The sequence below is a fragment of the Corvus hawaiiensis genome, chromosome 13, assembly GCF_020740725.1.
Source record: "Corvus hawaiiensis isolate bCorHaw1 chromosome 13, bCorHaw1.pri.cur, whole genome shotgun sequence".
Lineage (NCBI taxonomy): Eukaryota > Metazoa > Chordata > Aves > Passeriformes > Corvidae > Corvus > Corvus hawaiiensis.
The window spans coordinates 13,273,275-13,295,072 of NC_063225.1; the positions used below are offsets into that span (position 1 = coordinate 13,273,275).

The window sequence follows — 21,798 nt, forward strand, 5'->3', positions numbered from 1 at the left end:
GTCATTTGCTTAGCACTATTCTACCATTGAAAAAATTGGTAAAATACAAGTAAAAATGCAGCTGTGAGGTCTTGAGAAGAAGAGACATTTGTGTTCCAGGAGTCATTCCTTTCCCCAAAGCTTTGCCTACATGCAGAAACAACGTCAAAAAACCCCTTTCAAATAATTTATGGGAATACGGGTATATTCTCATTATTTTAATCAGAAGAGGAAGTCAGTTAAAACAGGTATAAATGCAAGAATCATGACTACAGAAGGTTAAATAACTGCACTCTCTGTGGACTTTCTTTCTCCCCAGTAACCCTGCCAGAGATGGTGAAGAAGTGTCTTGGTACATTGCAACTTTTGCCTCAAATGATATAATCCTGATAAAAGCTTTGGATATAAAGCTTGTTGTCAGCATTCCTATGTCTTTTACAACAAGTTCATTTTCAGTATTTCATTTCTCACATTGCATTCTACTGCTCTGACATCCTGTAAACAAGCAGGTACTTACAGAATACTATTGCTACAGTGTGCAGGCTAGAAGCAAACATAACTTGCTCAAGCTTAACTACTGAAAAATTTACAGTTTTCTCATTAGCCGAAGTCAGAGAAGTCAGACCCTGACCACAGTGGGAGTTTTAAAAGTTGTTTAATGTGTAATACTGGCACAGAAAGACTCAGGAACCCTGAAATTTTTACCCCATAAAATACAAAGATTACACATTCTGTCATTTTTGGGTTTTGATAATAAGAATCTAAGTGAACTTCAGGAGCAAACCTGTCTGCCTCTGGGGGAAATGATACCTAGATTCTATTTCCCTAAGCTGCAGATGCACTGCTGTGTCAGAAATCTCTACCAGAAGTACAAGAGATGGGCACTTGAGAAACAAGCACTTTGAAAAGGGCCTTGAGATGCTAACCATATTATCCAGATGCCACTTAGTTTATTTTGTCTTTGAGGGCATTTATGTTGTTAAAAACAAATAAAAACTTCCACTCACCTAAGACAAAATTTGATTTAATTGGAAAAAAAAAAAAAACAACAAAAAAACCCCAAACAAAACAGCAAAACCAATAGACTTATTATTGAGAGGTAGGAAACAAAGTAAAAGAAGCAGGGAAAAAAATCTGTCTAGTAATGCTTATTCTTATTTTCCTCTAATAAATTAGGAAGGCCATCTCCCTCCAAAGTTTTTACATACAGAAAAAACAGAGGAGGAGGTTACAATAATTCCATACACTAAGTCTTAGTCAAACTGTCCATACTCAGGTGGTTTCACAGCCATCTCTTCCCTAAGTCTGCTGTTTATGTCTTTAAAAAGTAACAATTTAATCTATACAACCAAAAATTGTTTCCACTACAGATGCAGGTTTTGGAAGGCTGCCAAATGGATTTCTACCTCCCAACACAAGTGATCTAGTGCAATTTTTTTTCCACCTTTAACTCAGCTGCTGAGACAATCAACATTTAAATGTAGACACTGCTTAAAATGCTGTTGCTTAAAAGCTACCTAGAGGTTGACCCTAGTAACTAATGTTGACCATACAACCCACACTTACTCAACAAAATGTGGAGTCTTGACATTGTTGATTACTTTTTCACTTAGGTGGTGATTACCAGTTATAAAGACTGGAAGTAATCAATCCCAATTTAACAGCTGGGCCTATTGATGAAACAGAAACAAAACAAAACAAAAAAGCAAAACTAAATAAAGATTATGTCCACAATTTTGGAGATAAAGTGTGGAGAAAATACAAAATCCTGAGGAAAACAAACAAATACTAAGCACAAATTTGTCCAACAATGGGCATGACCATATTTCTGTAGGAAAACGCTCAGTAACTTTTAAATTCTTCCTCCAAGATTCTCTTTTGCCATTGTCTTAAATTGTTCTGCACACCATCAATAGCCACAGCTGTTAAATTGTGAAGACGTGACAACAAGTCTCTAGGCAAACAACTGCTCAGAGTGAGATCCTTTTCTTCAGGATAATCAGAGCTGGCTGACAAAAGGGGGCCTTACTGAATGCCCTTTCAACAATTTCTACACCAAGAAATGCAGAGAAAAAGGGAGGGGGAAGAAAGGGAGCAGTGGGGGGGAGCACCACACTGCAGGAACAGAACAGCATCTTTTGCTGCCATACATTGCTTGCAAGTAGGAAAGGAATCTCCATAGGCTAGTGCACATAGCACACACAGAATTTGCACCAGGTAAGAAGTGAGTGCTTTTGGTCACAGCTCTGAACAACATGTAGCACAGCACCATGTTTTCCTTCAGTACTTCTCATGTAGGTGAAGTTTTTATTAGCTTTAGCTACAGAATACACTGACAAAAAGATTGAACAGTCTTTTAAAAGGGACACTAGTAAAAACTTTATACATTGTAAAGTTACACTGATAAAAACTAGTAAATAAACCCTAACAGCTTTGGTGTTACTAGCTAGGAAGAAAAGCAAGGGCATGGAAGGCCTCAGTCTGGCATTAGTCTTGACACAAATTTGAAACTGAGGTGTTGAGAAAATCCATAAAAAGCTCACTTCTCAAGTAACATGGTAGTGGAAATGAACACTGTTCATGTGCACTAAGTTTTTGGGGGTTTTTTTTATCTTGGTAACAACATAGAAGCACATTCCTTATTCTGTGGAAGACTCTTACAAGTGCAGCCCAGTCATTGCTGAAAAAGGAGGGAATTCCCTAGTACCACCACCATCAAAAAAAAAAGTATGGTTGTGTCTTAAAAGGATAATTGTCTTCTGTCAATGTGCTGCAGGACTTCAGGTCAAAATACACTTGGAGAGTTGTAGAGGAAAATACTACAATAAAAAGGGTTAAGAAAGATAATATTTCTCAGTTTTCTTATTTCTCAAGGATATCTCAGTTAAAGAACAAAAATCTTACAGTTCTTCTTCATTGTTATCAACTGACATGGCTGACTAAGACATTGGAACCTCATCCTCCTGCCTAAAAATACTGGAATTTAAATGCACTAAGGATCAGCCATGTTCACTCTCAGCTTAGAAATAAATTTTTCTCTCAGGATATTCAAATCAACCAATCAAAGCAACAGCAGTAGGGCAGCACTTGTCAAAACCTAGATCACCAGGTTCCTCAAGCTGTGTGTAACCACACCAGTTCTACAGCATTAAGACTTTGGATCTCTTTCAATACAAGACTATTGGCTACAGCTGCCATTTGCCATTTCACTTCCACCACAGTCCAAAACCACTTCTGCCCTCTAACACCACCTTTCTTTCTCACAATTTGTACCTCTCTCCATTACTATTTAAAATAATTAAACATACCTTTGAGTTTTATACGCATTTGAAAGACACCTGAAATGACAGATTCCATAGAAAATGAAAACTATATTGTTAGACCACAGCTATTAATCCTGTTATTTTAAGGCAAGATACTAAATTATTTTTAAAAAAATCAGTAGCAGAAGGGCAAAATTTTTGCTTACATGTTTCACAAAGACTGTAGTTTAATGAGTCTAAGTTTCCTTAGCCTTCCCCTGTCCCCACTAAGTCTTCCAACCTCCACACCAGTCCTCTCAGTTACACCAGTGCAATCACTGTGAGTGGCTCCAAGACAAACCATATTAGGGAACTCATCTGGGTTAAACACCATCTTTTGTTTTAATTCTATTATTTTAACCCAGACTAGTCCATGCTCAGTTAGCTACACATGCAGCTGTGCCCACACAAGGTACAGCACAATGCCAAAGTGGGAACGAACAGCTGGAACAGCTAAGGAAACATGATTGTCACAGTACAGAAAGAGGCTCAGCTGGATGCACTCTTCAGTGCAAATATTTAAAAGCAGAGCAAAAGATGCTATTAGGCTATAAAAACATAAATACAGCCAATTATTGGCAGGACCAGAAGTCAAATCACTGCCTCAGCAGGTAAGCAAAATTACGAACTTTCCACAAAGTATAGCCTGCTATGTGTAAAGGGCCCAGCATTCCACAAACTGCAGTGCAGTGGGCACACACAGAGTTTCCCTCCAGGAACATGTTCCCAGAAACCTTCTGCTTGCATAACCTTTCCCTCTTGTGCAATGTAGAAACCTGTACAAGAAGAATTAGGCTTACATTTCTTGTAATTCACAAACATTAAAATCAGTTCAGCCAAGTTACAAGAGGAGAAAGGGCTATCTAGGAATGCTGTTTATATACCATCCATCTCAAGAATTCCATTTCCACTTTTTGTGAAAAGGAAATAAACAGTGAGCAACCTATCCAATCACTGCCCAGTGCCCATGTTACCAGCTTCAGAACATGATCCACCTTCTCCATTTCTCCTGAATAATATCTTATTGGAAGTCGAGCTTTATTTTTAGACAAAATCTTGGTTAACTTTGGTTAAATCTAAATTTTAAAATGCAGGAAAACAAAAATCTCTGCTTGTTTACTTTTGGCTGATTCCAAGTTGTACCAAAAGGACTTTCGCTGGAGTCTCCATTCCCTTTATATTCAGTTAAAAGGGATCTCTCTCAGTAGCAGTGACAAAAGTTGAATTTTGAGTAAGTCATGCTCTTAAGTAGTACCATTTCCCCCCCCATGTTGCCTCACAAAGAAGCAGATAGGACCTCCTCCTCTGCTCCCACATCAATCAGCCAGCTTTGGAAGTAACTACAAGCATGTACTGAAACTAATATTTAGTTTTACTTAAGCACCACCTCAGCACCAGAGCTTCCTTCTAAAAAAGTAGGAGGATCTCACAAAAAAAAAAAGAGCCCTAAATTAGTCGAATTCTTTTGTGCATGGATGAACAACAGGAAAGCAAAGCCTTGGGGCCTCTGGGGAGGAACCCTGTCCCTGCAGACCTACTCTGATGTGCTCGGGAGATAAGGCTCCATAGTGACACTTAAGGAAAGGCCTGCTCACATTTGAATTTCTGCATTCCTCAAGAACAATTCATGGCAATCACTAACTTTGCAGAGGAGCTACATGAAAGCTTTGGCCAATGAATGAGGGTCATCTGCTCTTTATCACAAGGGTAAACCTCATCCTGGCCAGTTTCTAACCTTTTAACCCTGTGAATTCTTAATTTGCACATGAATAATGGAATTCTTGCCAAGAGTGCAACCTTCAGCTTCCAGTTTCTAAGTTTAGAAACCAAGACCTGATCTCCTTGTGTGTTCAGGTCTTAAACTCTTGGACAGATTAAAGTTTTTGATTTCCAAATGCAACACTAAACATTACAATTCTGAAGCAAAAGATAAGCTTATTGGAAAAACCTCTGACCAGGCAAAGTAAAAGAACATCCTCACACCCTGCTGCTACCAGTAACTGAAGAGAGCATTTGCTTTTTTCCTCCAAAGAAAGAATGCCCATTTAATGCCTATTCTCCACCTGTTTAATATGTATAGTTCCTTCTGTACCCTGACCACAAGGTAATTTGCCTTTGCAGCAACCGACAACTGCTTCTAAAAAGAAAAATTTTAAGGCTACAAAATCCCCCGACAAGACTTTCATTTATTTCACTTAAAACGTCTGCAAAGTTCAATCAGTTCGTGAGAGCAGGCAGAAACAATGAAAATGAGAGAGAAAACTAATTTTGCACGTTTTATGGGCTCCAAATTATCACAATACAAATTGCTGCCACATTTCACAGCTTTACAGTAAAGATGACAATCTGAAACGAGTCATATTGGCGCATGACTAAAGAGAAGAGACTGCTACATAGGATAACTTCATGTTTGGCCACTAGTTAACCACTTAATCACTAAGTCAACAACACCTACTGTGATCATTATGGATCCGCTATCTCTTCCAGTTTTCTCCAACAGCCATAGAAAGCCTTTCAAGTATTCAAAGAAGAAAAAGAAACCTTTTGTCACAGTCCACAGAGAAGGGGGGAAGGAAAAAGAAAAGGGCTGCAAAACAAGAATCTCATTCCACAGCATGCAATCTATTGGTTCACAAGTCTTTCTTGGTGAAAATCAGCAAAATTAAACCACCTTTCTGATGAAACAATGTGTATGCTAGAAGCAAACATTTACAGAAGCCCAGTATTGTCTGAATAAATCCAAATACTACAATTGCATTACCATGCTATTCTACTATAATGCTCTGTACTATTCCGGAAGTTCTCCGGTATTAAGCATAGAGCTCATCCTGCAATGCTTCCAGTTTAAAGTGGCCCTGAATTTTCCAGACCTACACACAGAATGCATCAGCCACTTGGCTGCTTAGCTTTATGTTGGTTAACAACAACAACAAAAAATTCTATCCTCTTTAGAAGGGTTTTCTTGTCTAATTTTTAATCATGCTGACACTCTGAGTGAGGTGAATTTAAATGTCAAAAATTGTAATACTTCATTTTTCACCATTTTACCAAAAGCACCCAAGAATTACTTAGTCTATTAATCCTGTACATGAGCAAGATAAAAAGTAATACATAGGCAGGTTTTTGAAATGAACAGTCCAGAGTTTCACATTCTTACAGCATGTGAAAACTCAGCATTCACTTGGAGCCACCTGCTTCCAGAATGGTTTTGAACCACCCAATGCTCTGGCTCACTGAACAAGGCTTTTCTCACCTTCCTGGGGGATCTTGTGGACAGTTTTTACAATCAGGTCAGAAGGACACAGAAAAAAACCTAACAAATGTTAACATTCACACATCTTTTAATGTAAGCTAATGTACCAATTTCAATAACTATTGTCATGTTGAATTTAGTAAAAGCTGCAACTTAGAACTAATGTCAAGTTTTCACAGAGGTACCAGCACCAGTTTTATGCAACTTGCTACTAAAAACAGGGTCGAAGAGGTCAAAGGAAGTCTTTTCCTATTAGATTAAATTCATCAGTTAAGTCCTATTATAGAGGGAACATGAGAAGACTACATAAACTGTGTACTCTCTGTGTTATACGTTCTTTGAAACGAAAGCTTTCTTTACTTTGCCAAAATTTACTTTTGTTTGAAAAGTACATTCCTATGTACTTTTGGGAAGCAAAAGGAGATCATGTTGTAGAAGTAGTCTAGTGGCAAAGCTCTGCACTGCCATGGAAAAAGGCACAGCATTCCGTTCCTCACACACATCTCTTGCTCAATGTTTAAAGATGATAGGAAAATAGAGGGCAACAAACACCCGGGGTCAGTCTGTTAAAGCCATAAAAGCACTTAGACACAACTATTTCCTTCACCATTCATCCAGCAGCAGGGAGTCACTCCAGAAACGCGACTCTCGCTTCCTAGTGGAAACACATAACAGGCCCTTGTGGGAGGTTCCAGAGGAGTCCCAAAAGGAATAGCATCCACACCTGCTTGGCTGAACACATGTCAGAAAAGCAAGGCCTTACAGTTGGCCAGAAAACCTTTCCCCTCTTTCCTCTCCAGAGATAAACATCTATATTAATCATTCCGCCTGCCCCAAGACGGCACAACACAACATCAAGCTACCAAACAAGGAATTTTTTTGGTTTTTTTAATCAATTCTGTAGATAACCCTTGTCAGGCTGCTAGAACAGCACTTGGGAAACAAGACCCAGGACTTCTGTAGCCAGCATTACTCTGCATCACCACCTGCTCCAGAGACTGGTGACACACATAAGCCACCCACACAAGGCACCACTGCCCAAGAGGTCTCACAGGCGCCTGCACCACTTCTGCCACAGCAGAGACTCAAAAAGGGACCACCATAAGTTTTTCTCATAATCTTTAAACATTTAAAAAGAAATAAAGGTTCTCTAGAATTACTCCATAATTTTGCATTTTAACTTTTCAGGTACACAATCAAAATGATAGGTTGTTGTGTGCTGTTCAGGGAACTGCTGTCACAAACTCACGAGCAGGTTAATAAACAGGAGCTGGGACTTACTTGCTAGTGTAAGGTGGCTTTTTTGACTGAGAATGGCCCCATATTTGTTCAGAGCTAAGCACTGGTAAAATCCTTCATCAGACAGTTCTCCCTTCTTTCCTTCCACCTCACTGATATACAACGAGCCATTGGATAAAGTGTAGATCCGTTCATTTTCAGACACTTTGCCTCCATTTTTCAGCCATGTAATAGTTACAGGAGCTTCACCACGGGCTTGGCAGTCTAAAACCACCGGATCCTTCCTTGAGACAGTAACGTCCTGAGGCTCTTTCACAAAAAACAGTTCACTAAAGCACCACACTCCTAAGAGAGAAGGAAAAAAAAAAAAAAAACAACAAACAACAAAACATTTTGCCTGTAAGGACAGACACGTAAGCAGAGACGTGCAAGTTACCAAGCACTGTGAGCCGCGAGTCATGCCGCGGAACCCACAGCACGAGGTGAAGCTGTCGCTATCACACGCTCCGAGCGCTCCGAACTCGGACAACTCTGGGGAAACTTGGTACTGACTCCAAGCGGCGCGAAGCCCTCAGGCTGCAAAAAGCCAAGGAGCCAGAGAGCCAGCGCCTTCCACACCGGCTCGGGCACCGCCACAGCACGGGCGGGGTGCGCGGTGATCCCGGGGGCCGCGGGGCGCGCAGCGCCGGGGCGGCCACACAGGTGCGACGGCTCCGCCCGGCCCACTCGCTAATTTTACAAGCCTGCCAAAGCAGCCGGAGCGGGGCGCGTCGTAAAAAGGCTGATTTTACAAGGAATCGTTAGCGAAAACCCCTCACCAGAGCGCGGAGGGGCCGCGCACCGCCCGCACCCCTCACGGCCCCGTCGCGGCGCGAACAAAGCGCGGAGCCGCCGCCGGTTCCCGTCCCTCCCGGCTGGTCCCGCCGATGCCGGATAAATAAAGCCACGTGCGGCGGCCGCAGCGGGGCCGGGGCGCGGGCGGACAATGGGGCGCGGGCCGGCCGGACTCACCTGGCAGCGAGAGCAGCAGCGGCGGCAGCAGCGCCCGCAGCAGCGGCCGGCGGCGGAGCGGCGCCATTCAGCGGGACGCGGCTGGCATGCCCCGCCGGCCGCTCTACAGACCGGTCAGCGGGCGAGGGGAGGAGACTGGGGACGGACGGAGCGGCCCCGGCGCGCCCGTCCCGGCCCTACTCTCTGCATCTCGTCTCCATTGGCCTTTGGGGAGAAGAGGGGCGAGGGGCGGGGCGGGGCAGGACCGGCCGGAGGAGGGAGGGAGGGACGCCGCTGGACGGGGCGGGCCGCAGGGCGGGGGGTCGCGGCGGACAATGCGCCGGGGCCGGGGGGCGGCAGGGCCGGCCAGCCCCGCGCACGAGGGGCCGCGGGCTCCGGCGCCATCTGGGCCGAGCACGGCCCCGCAGAGGCGGCCCCTCCCGGACAGCACCGGGACCCGACGGCAGCTCCGCCGACCCCTGAGCCGGGCAGGCGCTGCCGGCTGCGGTATTTGGCGGGCGGGCTGAGCCCTCCAGCCGCGGCAGGAGCTGCCGGCCATGCCTTCCCCCGGGACACCGGGCTCCCCCGGGACATCTCACGGCTCACCGGCATGGCGAGCATCGGCAACACGTGCGCTGGACCCGGCGCGGCGTTACCGAAGGGCTGTGCCAAACCCAGAGCTGTCCGCCCAGAGCACCGAACCAGGGGAGGTGCTGAGCAGTAGACCCTGCACTGCCCGGCGCAGGTGCAGCACTGTCCAGGTGTGCCAGAGCACCTCACACCCAGATAAAACTGGCCTTCCCGTACATGCAGACAAATGTTTGACTTGAGGATGGGCATTGACCAGAAAAAAAAAAAAAGCCAATTTTGTTATTGATTCTCACTGAGCCCATCCTACAGCACCAATAAAACCACTTCCAGATGGCCACATGGAACAGCACTGTGCTGTCGAGGATGAGCTGCCCTTCACTTGCATCCTCAGAAAACAGCCTTACGCTTACATCTGCCGCGAACTAGCTTGCCAAAATGCAACCTAAACTGCAAACATGGCTTGAGAATCATGCTGTCACCACCCTCTGGATAATGCGTATGGGAGATACCATCAAATGCTGCCGCTATCACTTAAGCTTTCCGTTCCACCCCTAATTTTACCCCATGCTTGCAGCAAGCAAATTTTTAATCTCTTTTTTTGTCTGTTCAGATTTCTAGTTTCTAAAGTTACTGTGTAGGAAGGCATCTTCTTACTCAGCAGATTTACCTTACGTTTGCATTCATTGTGAGAGCTGCTGACTTCACTGACAGGCAAGTTTTTACTGCTTTTTGTTCCTGCCAGCACTGCAAAGCTCACAGAGCTGAGAGCTGGCAGCCAAACCAGTCCCTTCTGCTGCATCATCACCAGGACTGGCTACAGTCCGAGTCAGTGACTCTTCTGAAAGTCTTTGGGAGAAAATCAGAACTACTAAAATGTGATGTAAAGCCATAGTTTGACCTACATCATCTTCTCCACTTGTCAAAAACATACAAGCAGAGTTTTCAGGTAGGGTAATTAGGAAATATTTGCTTTACATGCAAATCACTTACCCAAAAGGCATCCAGACAGTTTCAGTCACTTTACAGAGCAGAACTGCAAATGCACTGTTTTGGTGTCCAAATAGGACTAAATAGAGCAACAGGATCCACTTGATCCAGTATTTTTCAATTTTCCTCAGTGTTTTAATTTATCTAATCAGAAAAGTGTGAACTATGAAAAAAATCACAAGCAGTTTTGCTTACATTATTTTTGAGCATTAATGACTAAATATTCATTCTTTCTCATGGTAAACTCACTGCTTTCATCTGCACCTCATGTTGGTACTGTATTCTCTCCTGCTAAACTCCGGTTCATCAGCATGACCTGAATTTGAGATTTCCTTGAGGAGCTCAGCACACCTAGAAGAAAAATACAATAGGGAATGCAGTATCCAGTAACATTTCTATGCCAGGTGCCTTGGTCAGTTGGTGGAGTGGCTGGAGCTGTCCCTGGGAGATGTAAGGTCATTTTCCGGCAGACCTTGGCACTGCTTCCTGCAGGCATGAGCGGATGGCTGAGCTGTACTGTCCAGCACTGGACACTACCCCACCTGCCCCAGGGGAACACCTTGCCCAACTCACTAACCTTTTTTGAAGGAGGGGTTGGTCTGAGTTGACCAGGGGACAAAAAAAAGCCAACACAGAGAGAGGAAATTGTAGTCCTGTCCTATTTGTGGGCTGGTTTGCCTCAGCTGTGTTGTCTGTGCTCACTGCTGTATTCTGCTGTGATGGCGAAACTGCTTTACCATCTCCCTGGACTACACTGTGCCAGCAGGAGATTTTGACTCATGAGATCAAATGCAATATTTGTATTAAATGGCTTAAAAAGAAAGTGCTTCCCTCTGGAATGCTTCTTGTGCCTGTGTCTGGGCAGCTACAAATGCCAATATTTTAATTTTGACATTTCTATTTAACAAAATAAGTAATACAATTCTTACTAGAACTAAGCAGTTCAATAGCTAGATAAGTAAAAACTCTCCCTCTTTAATTTGTCAGGATTCATTATTTTAACACATTTCCCAGTAATTAATTGGGTTAGAGATAGTGCAGACTTGCGATAACATATCTAAATTCATATATAACTGATAAACTCACTGAACCACAGTTTAAAGGCACTGCCAGTTGTAACTTTGTCAAATACACCATATTTGTAAATATGCAGCCAATGAACCCAATTATCTACTTGGCCAACCATTTCAGAAGCACTATCTTGAGAAAGACAGAAAGGCAGTCCAGGAGTACAAGAGGTTGCCAACCAACATAAACAAAGCTATGCGTACTTTGCTGCAAGGCAGCAATTTTTCTTCTGTCACCAACACAGACTTTTTTTCCTTGACTCAAGCTGTATTTTTGGCTATCCAGATTTCCCCAGCTTTTGTGGTTCTTTTCAAACCCATATAAACCCTTTTCTATGTTTTCTCTTAGATTTTTGGGTCTGCAAACAAGCTGCACACATCTTTCAAAGAAATAATAACTTGTAATATTTGAGCAGTCAGCTCTTCAATGTCTTAAAACACAAGTCAGTAGTAAGAGCTCTCTTTGAAGTGCTATCCATGGCTGGAACAACAACATGCTGTCTAGGTTACTGTCTGTAAATAACCTGATTTTTATGCTGCATTTCAGCCTCAGCCCTGGCCAGACAAATCTATATGTTTCCTGGAAGGAAAGATTTTAAATATCAGATTGATATGAACAGATCTGACTCAAGAGTTTGCTCCATAGGCAGCTGGCAATGCATCCAGGACTGCTAAACTGAGCTAGGGCTGTAAAATCCAGAATTTTGGTACTATTATGAACCAAAGAGAGGGATTTTCCAAACGTTAATGAAATCTCATGATCATGGTGTTTACACGCTTTGTCTAACTTATTACCAACATCTCTAGAAAGACAACTGATAGGCAGGAGTCTTCTCTGGGATGGAATGAGCAGCCTCAGGAAAAGGAAAGAAGCTGAAAATTTGCTGTAACTGGACCTTCCCAAGGTGAACTCTGTATTTATGAGATCACTGCAGTCACAAACCTAGGATGGAGAATGCAGTTTCTTCCCACATTAGAATAAGATTTTTCTGGTGTTAGAACATTTACCTCTCCTTCAGCTTAAACCAGAAACAGACCTGTTTGCTCTGTGGTCAGTTTTGCACTGAGCATTTCACCCTTGTCTGGGAAAATGAATAGCATCATGTTAGCTCTTTCATCCCTGTGGCCTGGAAAAAGCTGTCACAGCAACATGGATGGTGTTTGGCATGGCCACAAATGGCCTGAGCTGGGTTCCCACATGCTGCTGCATCCCACCTGATCTAACAAGCTCAGAAATGGGAAAGTGGTTTTGCTCACATGGTCTCTTCTCCTGTTTTGGCTTCACATGGCTGTGCTCTAACACCATAACGTCACGGAACAGAAAAGGAGAGGAACAAGCACCTCTGGGTGGGAAACAGGAGAGGTGGAGAGAGAGTTATTTACAGCAGTTTAAAGAGTCCCCATTGGAATATGTGCAATCACAACACTATCTTCAATTAGCTGTAGCCTGTAAGATATGGTAGTAGGGTCCTGGAGCCCAAATCCATTTTCAAACAGACATATAATCATTATCATGGTCCCCCACAGGCTCAGCCCTTCCCTGCTACCAGTGCCAGGTCCCAGTTCATCCTCCAGCCCTGCTAGTAGGAGCTGCTGAGTGTCACTGCTGGTGTGGAGGAAGCTGGAGCTACAGGCACTGCAGGGTACTGGCAGCACAGGCAGCTGAGTGTGGCTGTAGCAGTACTGGAGCTGCAGCCCAGGGCAGTCTGGGAGCAGTGGTAATTGTCAGAAAGCTATTAACTACAGGGGAATTACTGCAAATTGCACCAGCCAGCTCTGCCTTCAGAGTACCCAAAGCCCAGCTAAGGGGCTGCCATGATGCTGCACTCCTGGCAGGGTGTAATCAGCTCTTCTTTTCAGGGAAGTTCGTTTTGTCCTTATAGTTCTTGCTCTGAGTGTTTTCCATCTGGTGTCACTGTAAGCATGTTTAGACACTTTCTTGTTTCTCATGCCGAACTCCTGACCCAGTTACAACTGTATTCCCAGATTTTAAGTATGTTACACTAACTCTATTAAGACCCACCATAAAAATGTTTACTTTTGGTACATTTGGTCACTTAGTAGATTCATGTTTCATTCTAAACCTGTATACAGTTACCATCTCCATTGCCTTCTCAAAGGAGATTCACTCTTTCGATGAGCAGAAGGGCAAGCACACTTTGGGCTGAGCCCTTGGAATGCTAATGAACTTTCTCTCCAGGGAGCCTTCCTGTACAGGAAAAGCACACCCTGACAAAGGGATTTGAACACAGATCTCACCTCATCATAAAACAACAACTCCAAAGTGAAAGCAATACAATTATTTGCTATATTAGCATTTGTTTCCCCTTCCAGCCACCTTCTGGTGCTTCACTGGCCCAAATCAGTGGTGCACCTTTGCCAGGTTGTTTCACAGTGCCCCAGAGGCAGTCTCCAGATGTTTACCCCCACTGTCTAAGGCTCATCACACCAGAATGAAGAGGAACCCTGCCATGAATTTCAGCAGGAGATGGATGACACCCCAACATCCTCCTCCCTGCTGCCAGAGGTAACCACATGCAGTTTGGAAGAGCAACCTCACAGGGATCTGGAGAAGTGCAATCCCTTGCTCTTCCATGCCCATTTGCTGCTACTGGAAGGCGTGAAAAATACCTAAGTATTTTTGGTCTGTCAGCCTGCTGTTTCCTAGATGCGAGCCACCAGATCTTGGTACTTCAAACAAACCACACAGCTACAGAGAAAGGGGCATATCTGATCCCAGATGTGCTCCTGTCCTCACATACAGTGTAAAGACTTCATGGTGTGGAGTTTGGATTTACTGCAGCTCCAAGCTCTCTCTTCTGGCCTTCATGCCACAGCTGATGCTCCTCTGCTTCAGTGAACTTCTCTGAACACATAACCTGCCAGAAAATCCTTTCTGTTTTTCAGTAGAGTTTTTCTCCTGGTTTATCTCCCTAGCCTGGTTCTTAGGTGTAGAAACACCAAGGGTTGCAACATGGAGCAGAAGGTGTGGCAATAGCATGGGACAGCAGCTTGGATCAGCGAAACCACCATGAACATCTCCCACGCCAGGCAGCCTGCACACTTCTGCCATGCCACCTTGGGCTCTCAAACAAGGAGCTGAGCACCATTTACTTCCTCTGAGCTCAGGAGTGCTCAGCACTCCTGGGAGGAAAGTCCTCAGCACGTAGCTGGCGTGGGACCAAAGTGCCAGCAGACTGGCAGCAGCAGCTGGAATCTGCACACTGAAACACATAGAATATTTTCATAAAGGGTTTATGCATATGTAGAAATTGCAAGGCACAGGAATGGCCAGCAAGAGGAGAAGAGCAGTCCCATAAAATGCATTTGCAATGTATATATTTTTTAATTGGCTCGGTACAGTCCTCTCTCTCAACCCTTTCCCCAATATGGAAACAAACAAAATCCTGGAAATGCTGCAGTACTGTACTCTGATGTTATCTTCCATAAATCAAAGTGTTTAGGCACTGGGTCGATACAATAAGTATCAGACCAAGAATAACTAAGCAGAAAGAAAGTATCTCCTAGGTTACGCTTTTCTGTGCTTGAATCTACAAAGGAATCTCCCAGAGGCAGTTTTTTGTTAGTCTGTCATGCTTATCATGATAACGCACTGTTCTGCAGTTATTTGTTTAGCAACAGGCATGAAATATGGTCTCCTTTCATCCCTATATGTTACCTTCACTTTGCGGTTACAACAGGAAAAAGGCAAATAATTTCTTCCTCTTTTCCTTTATATGTTTGCAATGACAAAACAAATATTGGAAATAAAATAAATTAAAAACAAGGCAAGTCAGAGGCTAGCTAGAATTTGGACATACTGCTGAATATACCCTGCTACAGAGACCTATTTATTTTTGCTGTGAAAGATTGCTCTTCCTTTGTCTTTGCATTCTCAGCATGTTAACAAAGTGGTCTCTCTTATCTACAATTTATTCCAAGGAACTATTAAAAAGAAGGATTGGAGGAGGCTTCCTGCTGCTCTTGTCCCATTTCATCTCACAGAGACATAAGGAATTGCTGGTCAGGGAGAGGCCACTTGGCCAAAGCAGGCTGTGCCCCATCGGTTTATCTCGGTGCTGCCAGGGCTGCTCCCTCCAGTGCACTGCCCTGTCACGGGAGAGCGATCGCCTCTCAGGAGTGTGAAGATAAACAGATTTGAAGCCTTCAAGGCATGTTCCCAGCACCTCCTCCCCCTCACATGCACACAGAGGCTCGACCTGCAAATGCCCCTGTGCACAACACAGCTTTGGGGATGGAGACCGAGATGTTTGAAGGTCCACACGAAGCTGTGACTTGCACCCAAACGGCTTTAGCAAGAATTCGGGCTGACCCGCTAAAGGCAACACCCCGGTGCAAGGAGTGAGCTAAGGGGGGGGGGGGGGGGGGGGGGGGAACCGAGGGGAGCCAAAAGCCGGGCATTGCAGGGGTGATTTCTTTTGATGCCCAAATTGCTGCCTCCATCAGCTGCAGTTGCTGGGATTTTATCTCAGCTGGGCTGCAGGAGTCACTTGGGGGCCTGTGGGGTTCTCCCCTATTTAAAGGCTCTGGAAGAACTGTCTGCCCAGGGCTGGACAGGATATGAAGGCAGCTGGATCACAGTGCCCTGCATGTCCCAAGGGACGGTGGGGAAACAAAGCAGCCCACCCCGATTCCTCCTTCCCCTGCATTGCTGCTAACCTGGCTTAGGTCTCCACCTGGTTCCTGCCCAGGCACAGCAGAGCAGGAGGAGATCAGAAGCTCTGCTGGAAGCACATCCCCAGGTGCCCTCAGTTTAATGCCATTTAGCACTTGCCAACCAGCATAAGCACTGCCAGTTGCAAAGAGGTTGTGTGGCCAAGCAAAGAATCAAGAGAACTAATCCTGATGGAAATAACTTGGGGGACAAGTTACAACTTTTTTTGTTGTTTTGCTGGAATTAATTCCCTGGTTCAGTTTAGTGTGTGGCATACCCAGGTATGCCTGCAGAATACATAGGGAGAGCAACCAGAAGTTAAAGCTGCTCATAGTATAACTGTGCTGCTATCCAGCTATCTGCTGCTGATCGTTAGCTCAGGATTACGTTTGTTAAGTGCTAAATAACATTTTGCTATCATTTATGTTCAGATAACTCTGTAAGATCACAGTGGCCAGATGCTGGCACATGACAGAACTTGTATTGTTTAAAACAATAAACATATGGAACACATACCAAAATGTTCATGCTAAGTAACTAGGGGGGAAAAGTAAGCGTGCCATGTGGGGGGCAGTTATGACAAGTTAGGGAGTTAAATTGGCCTAATGTGCTCAGTTGAGGAGCAGGCCACTGCAAGTCACTGTGTGGAAATCCTGTCTGGAGAGGCTGGGGCCATCCCACCCAGCCTCAGCAAGCTGCTGCACCCAAAGCATGATGCCTAACTAGAGCAAACCTTCAACATATAGACAGCAGCCCTCCAAATCCTGCCGGGTGTTCAAAGTCCTGCTGGCTTCAGAGGGAGCCTGCCCTGTTAACACCTCCAGTGCAGGACACCACCAGTCATATCCTGCAGGCCACTCCCCACCACAGCCCAGCCCTGAAGCAGCTGCAGCCCCACACCAACTGATTGAGCTGCTTCAATTAGATACAGCGTGATCAGGATTCATTTCTTTCTCCAGTGAGAGATCAACTGATCCAGTTTGTTTGCACCTTAAGAGTCAAATAGCTGGACCTTTTCCAGTACAGAAAAGTATTTTCGTGACCAAAATGTTGTTCATTTTTCCAACGCAGGTCTATCTAAGCATGCAAAATTTCAACTTCACCACTTCACCTCTTATCTTTACAAAATTGTAGACATTTATACAAATGAAAATGTGATCTTAGAAAGGCTTACAGTTAAGACTCCGAATTCTCAGCATAGAAAATAGCAAAATGAATTAATTTGCAAAATAATAATTTTTAGCTATCTGTTAATAGAGCTCAATCGTATTACATTGGATAAAGCAGCACCTCACATTCTGATAGCTAACCTTTAATTATACTAAGAAAAGCACTTCTAACATTCTGATAAAGCACACAGAATGACTTTTTACTAACCTGTGAAATAATTATTCTGTGAGTCTTCAGCACAGGATGCCTATAACTACTGGACTGAGACCCAAAATAGGAATGAATAGCTTCTCAGTCCCCTGGTTTTGGGTAATTTCTGTGGGTCTACATAAAAACGCAGGCATTTATTTAAAATTCTACATTACAGCAAGCAATAGTGCATGAGCAACTAATTAGGAATAAATCTGTTAAGGACGGACAACTAATTGCTGGGCAGCAGTACATAGAATGGGAAGGCTCATAACTCCATCAAACACTTTCTGAAACGGAATTTATTACATAATTATCATAACTAAAAAATAATGTGTTGTAGCTATTAAAAGAAAATAAAATATATTCACATAAACCACAGCTTCAGCTAGAGAATAATTTCTAATATATTCTATAGAGAAATTCCCTTACTTGGGCAAAGGAAGAAAGCAGATTTTTCAGACAAAGGGATGGCATGGCCTGGCCAGGGTAACTTCTACTGAAGTGGCATAGTTTGTCATATCTGACAACCCACTGAAGAAAGTTATCACTAGTTAAGGGCCTGACCCTGCATTCCTTAAGTAGACAAAAATCCCTTTGAAGTCAATGAAGCATCCTGCTCGGATAACTATATCAGGATTTAGCAATTAATGAAAACTTCTAATTTCTTAAGTAGATTACAGAAGATTTTCCCTGAAAAATAACTATTACACGTTACTCACAGCAAATCCCTGACAGTGTGGGTTTGCTTCCAGCAGCTCTTGCAGCACAGGAACTGTTTTTCACTAACTAGGAATTACCAAAAGTCAAAACCACATTGTTTTCTATTTGCATTGATCTGCCTAAAGTGTTCTTCTCTAGCTAATGTCTAGTTGAAGGTTTTGACAGCTCTGCATTGAAAAGGTCAGTAAGCAGTCCTCGGGGCAGTTTGATTTAAATCTTTAGCATTTTGCATACTCCCAAGCAGCAGCGCATAGAAGGAGGTGTATTAACAGCCTCTAAAAGGTCATACTTCCCAGCCCTCAAAACAAAACCCCAATCAGAAATATTTCAGCTTGTAGAAAGCATCAGAAAAGCTAACGGAAAATTATGGAAACGTGCCATTAAACTCAAAATGGGTTAAGAAAAACAAATTGTAATGTATGTTTTTAGACTGTGGTGTATTTCAATGGGAAGTTTTACATTCTGTCACATTTGGGAAGGCTGCCCTTATCTGTCTTTGCTCAAGAGGCAGGCTCACTTACTTAATGTCTGTTTAGGTTTTCCAAGCCGCTTGGCCTCCTCCCCCTCCCCAAAATCCCAAGCCTCTCTCTGGGATGAGAACCTGAAACCTACAATGCAAAATTTGTTTGAAGTCTCATTAAGCAAGAAACCTCAAATTAAGGACAGCTCAGCAAAACAAAACATTTTTCTACAGAATCACATGGACATAAAGCAAGCATTACATGGAAGTTCTCCCTCATTATCCCCTTTGTGAATTGTTTGTATTCTGATTAGCGTGCTAATGATATATGTTCCTCAGAGAAAAAGCAATTGTCTCCAAAGAAAAATGATTTAGTATTAAGAGCACCAAAGCTTGTGCTTGCATCTCCTACTGATTCTGTGATGCTGCAGAGCAAAATGGCAGCTGTTAAATACTTAATTCCCATTTATAACCATGGAAGATGGTAGGTGTTGGTTGCCTTTTAAATGTATAGACATTTCAAAAACATGCTTCTATGACACCAGAGGTATGGATCCTTGGTGATAGACTGCAGATAAATGGGTTCCTCTCAGTTCACATCATAAGAATTGCACAGTGAGTCTTTTAATAGTTGAGTAAAACCAGGAGATATTAAAATAAACAAACTGCCTGATAAAATGCAGAATCTCATACAAAAATAATATTGTAAGACCCTATCTGAAGAACTCAAGTACTACAACAAACTAATTAATGAGAAACAGAAAGGAAAACACAGACAGCATGAAAAATGACAGAAGAGTTGGTCTCCTAACAACTGACATCATTTTTGACCACACAAGAAATGAGTAAAATGAAGACAATATTTAGAAGTACACATACTCGGTTTTGAGTATTTTTTGAGTATTTCATATGTTTTAGCATGTTATCATTGCCACGATGCAATTCCCACCCTAGGGAATTGATGAGTATCATGTATTTGGTAAGTAATGCTGAAATTGCACTGAAAAGAGTACACAAAAAAAAAAAAAAAAGGAAGTCTCTGCTGATCCAGGACGTGCCCCACATTGACAGTATGCCAGAGGCAGCCGTGGATTTAAAGGACACGTGCAGATTTTTGTAAAGATGTCATCAATTAGTGAAATAGCACCAAACTGTGCTATGAATTTACAAAACAAATGAAATGTCAAGGCACTAGGATAGCTTACAAAGTAAGTGTATGTATGAAATAGTGAGGTTAGAGAGAGAAAGTTAGGATAAAGAAGGAAAATCAGTAGTTTACACTCATGTATTTTGCCTAGGTTTGATGCATTAGTACCCAACCTAGTCTCTAATTAAAAAAAAAAACTTGTTTGATATGCCACAGATGTGATTTTTAATAGTAATTAAAAAGAATTTAAGTCATGTGTCCTTCAAACTGCATAAGTGAAGACTCAGTGGCACTTTCTATAGAAATTGTTAACTTCCTCTTAACCTGGAGCTCTACCTCATGATGCAGCCAGAACGCTGAAGAATCACCTGCACCACCTTGAGAAGTGAGAGACTTGATACAAGTACCACTCAGCCTAAAAACCTGTTGAGAGAAATTAATTTTGAAGGGAAAAACCCACAGCCCCCACCACCCCTAACCTCCAAGTGAGTGTTGAATGTGTCTTGTTCATGCCTAAAGTCTCATTTCCCTACCACCAGACTGCACAGCAATTACACAGACATAATTACCTTCAGAGTAAAGGAGAAATTTTAGAGAAAGATGATTTCTTACCAAAACCCTGTAAGTTAACACAAATCAAATTAGTGACATGGACTGAAAAATCTAAGAAAGCCTCACCCACAGCAGCCTAAGCAGACCTTTGAATTAGGAACAGTTTACACTGCAAGTCTTTGTTGAGGTGCATTTATATACTTAGTTAATCTATATACTTACCTTTTTTAGGCTAAATAAATTCACTTCTTCAAAAGCATCATAAATATCTATTTAGAAACACCCTTTACTATATAACTGTAATAATTAACACACAAATAAACACCATCATCCTTATTAAACATGCAACAGGAATGGTTTAAGTTCCCAGGAAAGTTCAGCTCCTGAGAAGTTTCCCGGAGGTTTCACACCATCCCAACACATCTAACCCCCATGCCAGCAGCTCACATCCTGCTGTGCCAGCAGCTCATGTCCCTGTGCTGCCCTGTCACCCAGTGACCCCAGCGGGCCAGGGTGAACCCCCGGGGAGGCCTGGCCCAGCCATCTCCAGTGCCCAGGGAGGCCCCGCAGCTACTCCCAGCCCAGCCAAGAGTCCAAATCCTGGGCAGAGCCTCCACTGGAGTCTCCATGTTCTATACAAGATGCCTGGAATCAGTACTGAGCTGCAGAAGCCACAACCAATGCAGGGAACTGTTTTGCTTGCAGCTCTCTCCAGCTTGGAGCAGCCCAGAAAACTGCAAGCACAAACTCCCCTGAATTTTCAGTGCGGTGTTTTCAAAGCTGAGGAAAGCAAAACTATTCCTGTTGCAGTCATGCTCTCCCTCCCATTGTGATCCAGCCTCTGCCTTAGAATGTACATCTTTCTCAAGATCTTTCTCATGAGCTCTCAGAGAGTCTCTTCACAGATCAATGCTTCTTAACCAGATCTGCACAAAATCTCTTACCAAACAATCCTATATCCTCTTTTCTTCCCAGCATATTAGCTCTTACCTGCGTGAGAAGCTTTTCTTCCTTACCCCTCACCTGGCACTGCTCGGTGTTAAGAGCAATGAAATCAGTGTGACAGAGCTGGTTGCCGGCTCACAAGGAAGCAGCTGTTAACCTCTCCTCTGCAACGCCACAGTAAGAAGCCTGCAGTTGACATGCAGAACTGTGTTTCTGGTGAAAAAAATTGGTGTTCATAGGAGCGTCTCTGGAGTTTCCCCCTCTCTCTGTGTATGTGCTTCAGGGAACACAGAGGTTGATGTGCAGAAAATACAAGTACAAAGGGACATGCAGCAGATCCCAAAGAGCACCTCCCTGGTTGCCCAAGACTGCACCATTGTTTGGCTGTTCATGGCCCCCTACAGAAGCCTCCCAGGTTGCTCCCCTTTGCACTGCCCTGCCCACAGATGTGAGGGAATTTTGTCTCCCCTAAGAGCCAGGGTTTAAAATTCTAGAATTTCCTGAGAAGCTACAAAAAACACCCTGCCCC

At 43.4% G+C, this 21,798-nt stretch overlaps 1 protein-coding gene across 1 annotated transcript in view; it reads right to left on the reverse strand.

Moving 5' to 3' along the window:
- PRTG (protogenin) overlaps positions 1–8,851 on the reverse strand; it is an 82,747-nt gene extending 73,896 nt beyond the window's left edge. Inside the window, exons 1-2 of the mRNA XM_048317985.1 lie at positions 8,785–8,851; positions 7,816–8,118 (exon numbers count right to left, since the gene is read on the reverse strand). Coding sequence (XP_048173942.1) covers positions 7,816–8,118; positions 8,785–8,851 — 370 coding nt within the window. The remainder of the gene's footprint in view (positions 1–7,815; positions 8,119–8,784) is intronic.
- Between the last annotated feature and the right edge of the window lie 12,947 nt (positions 8,852–21,798).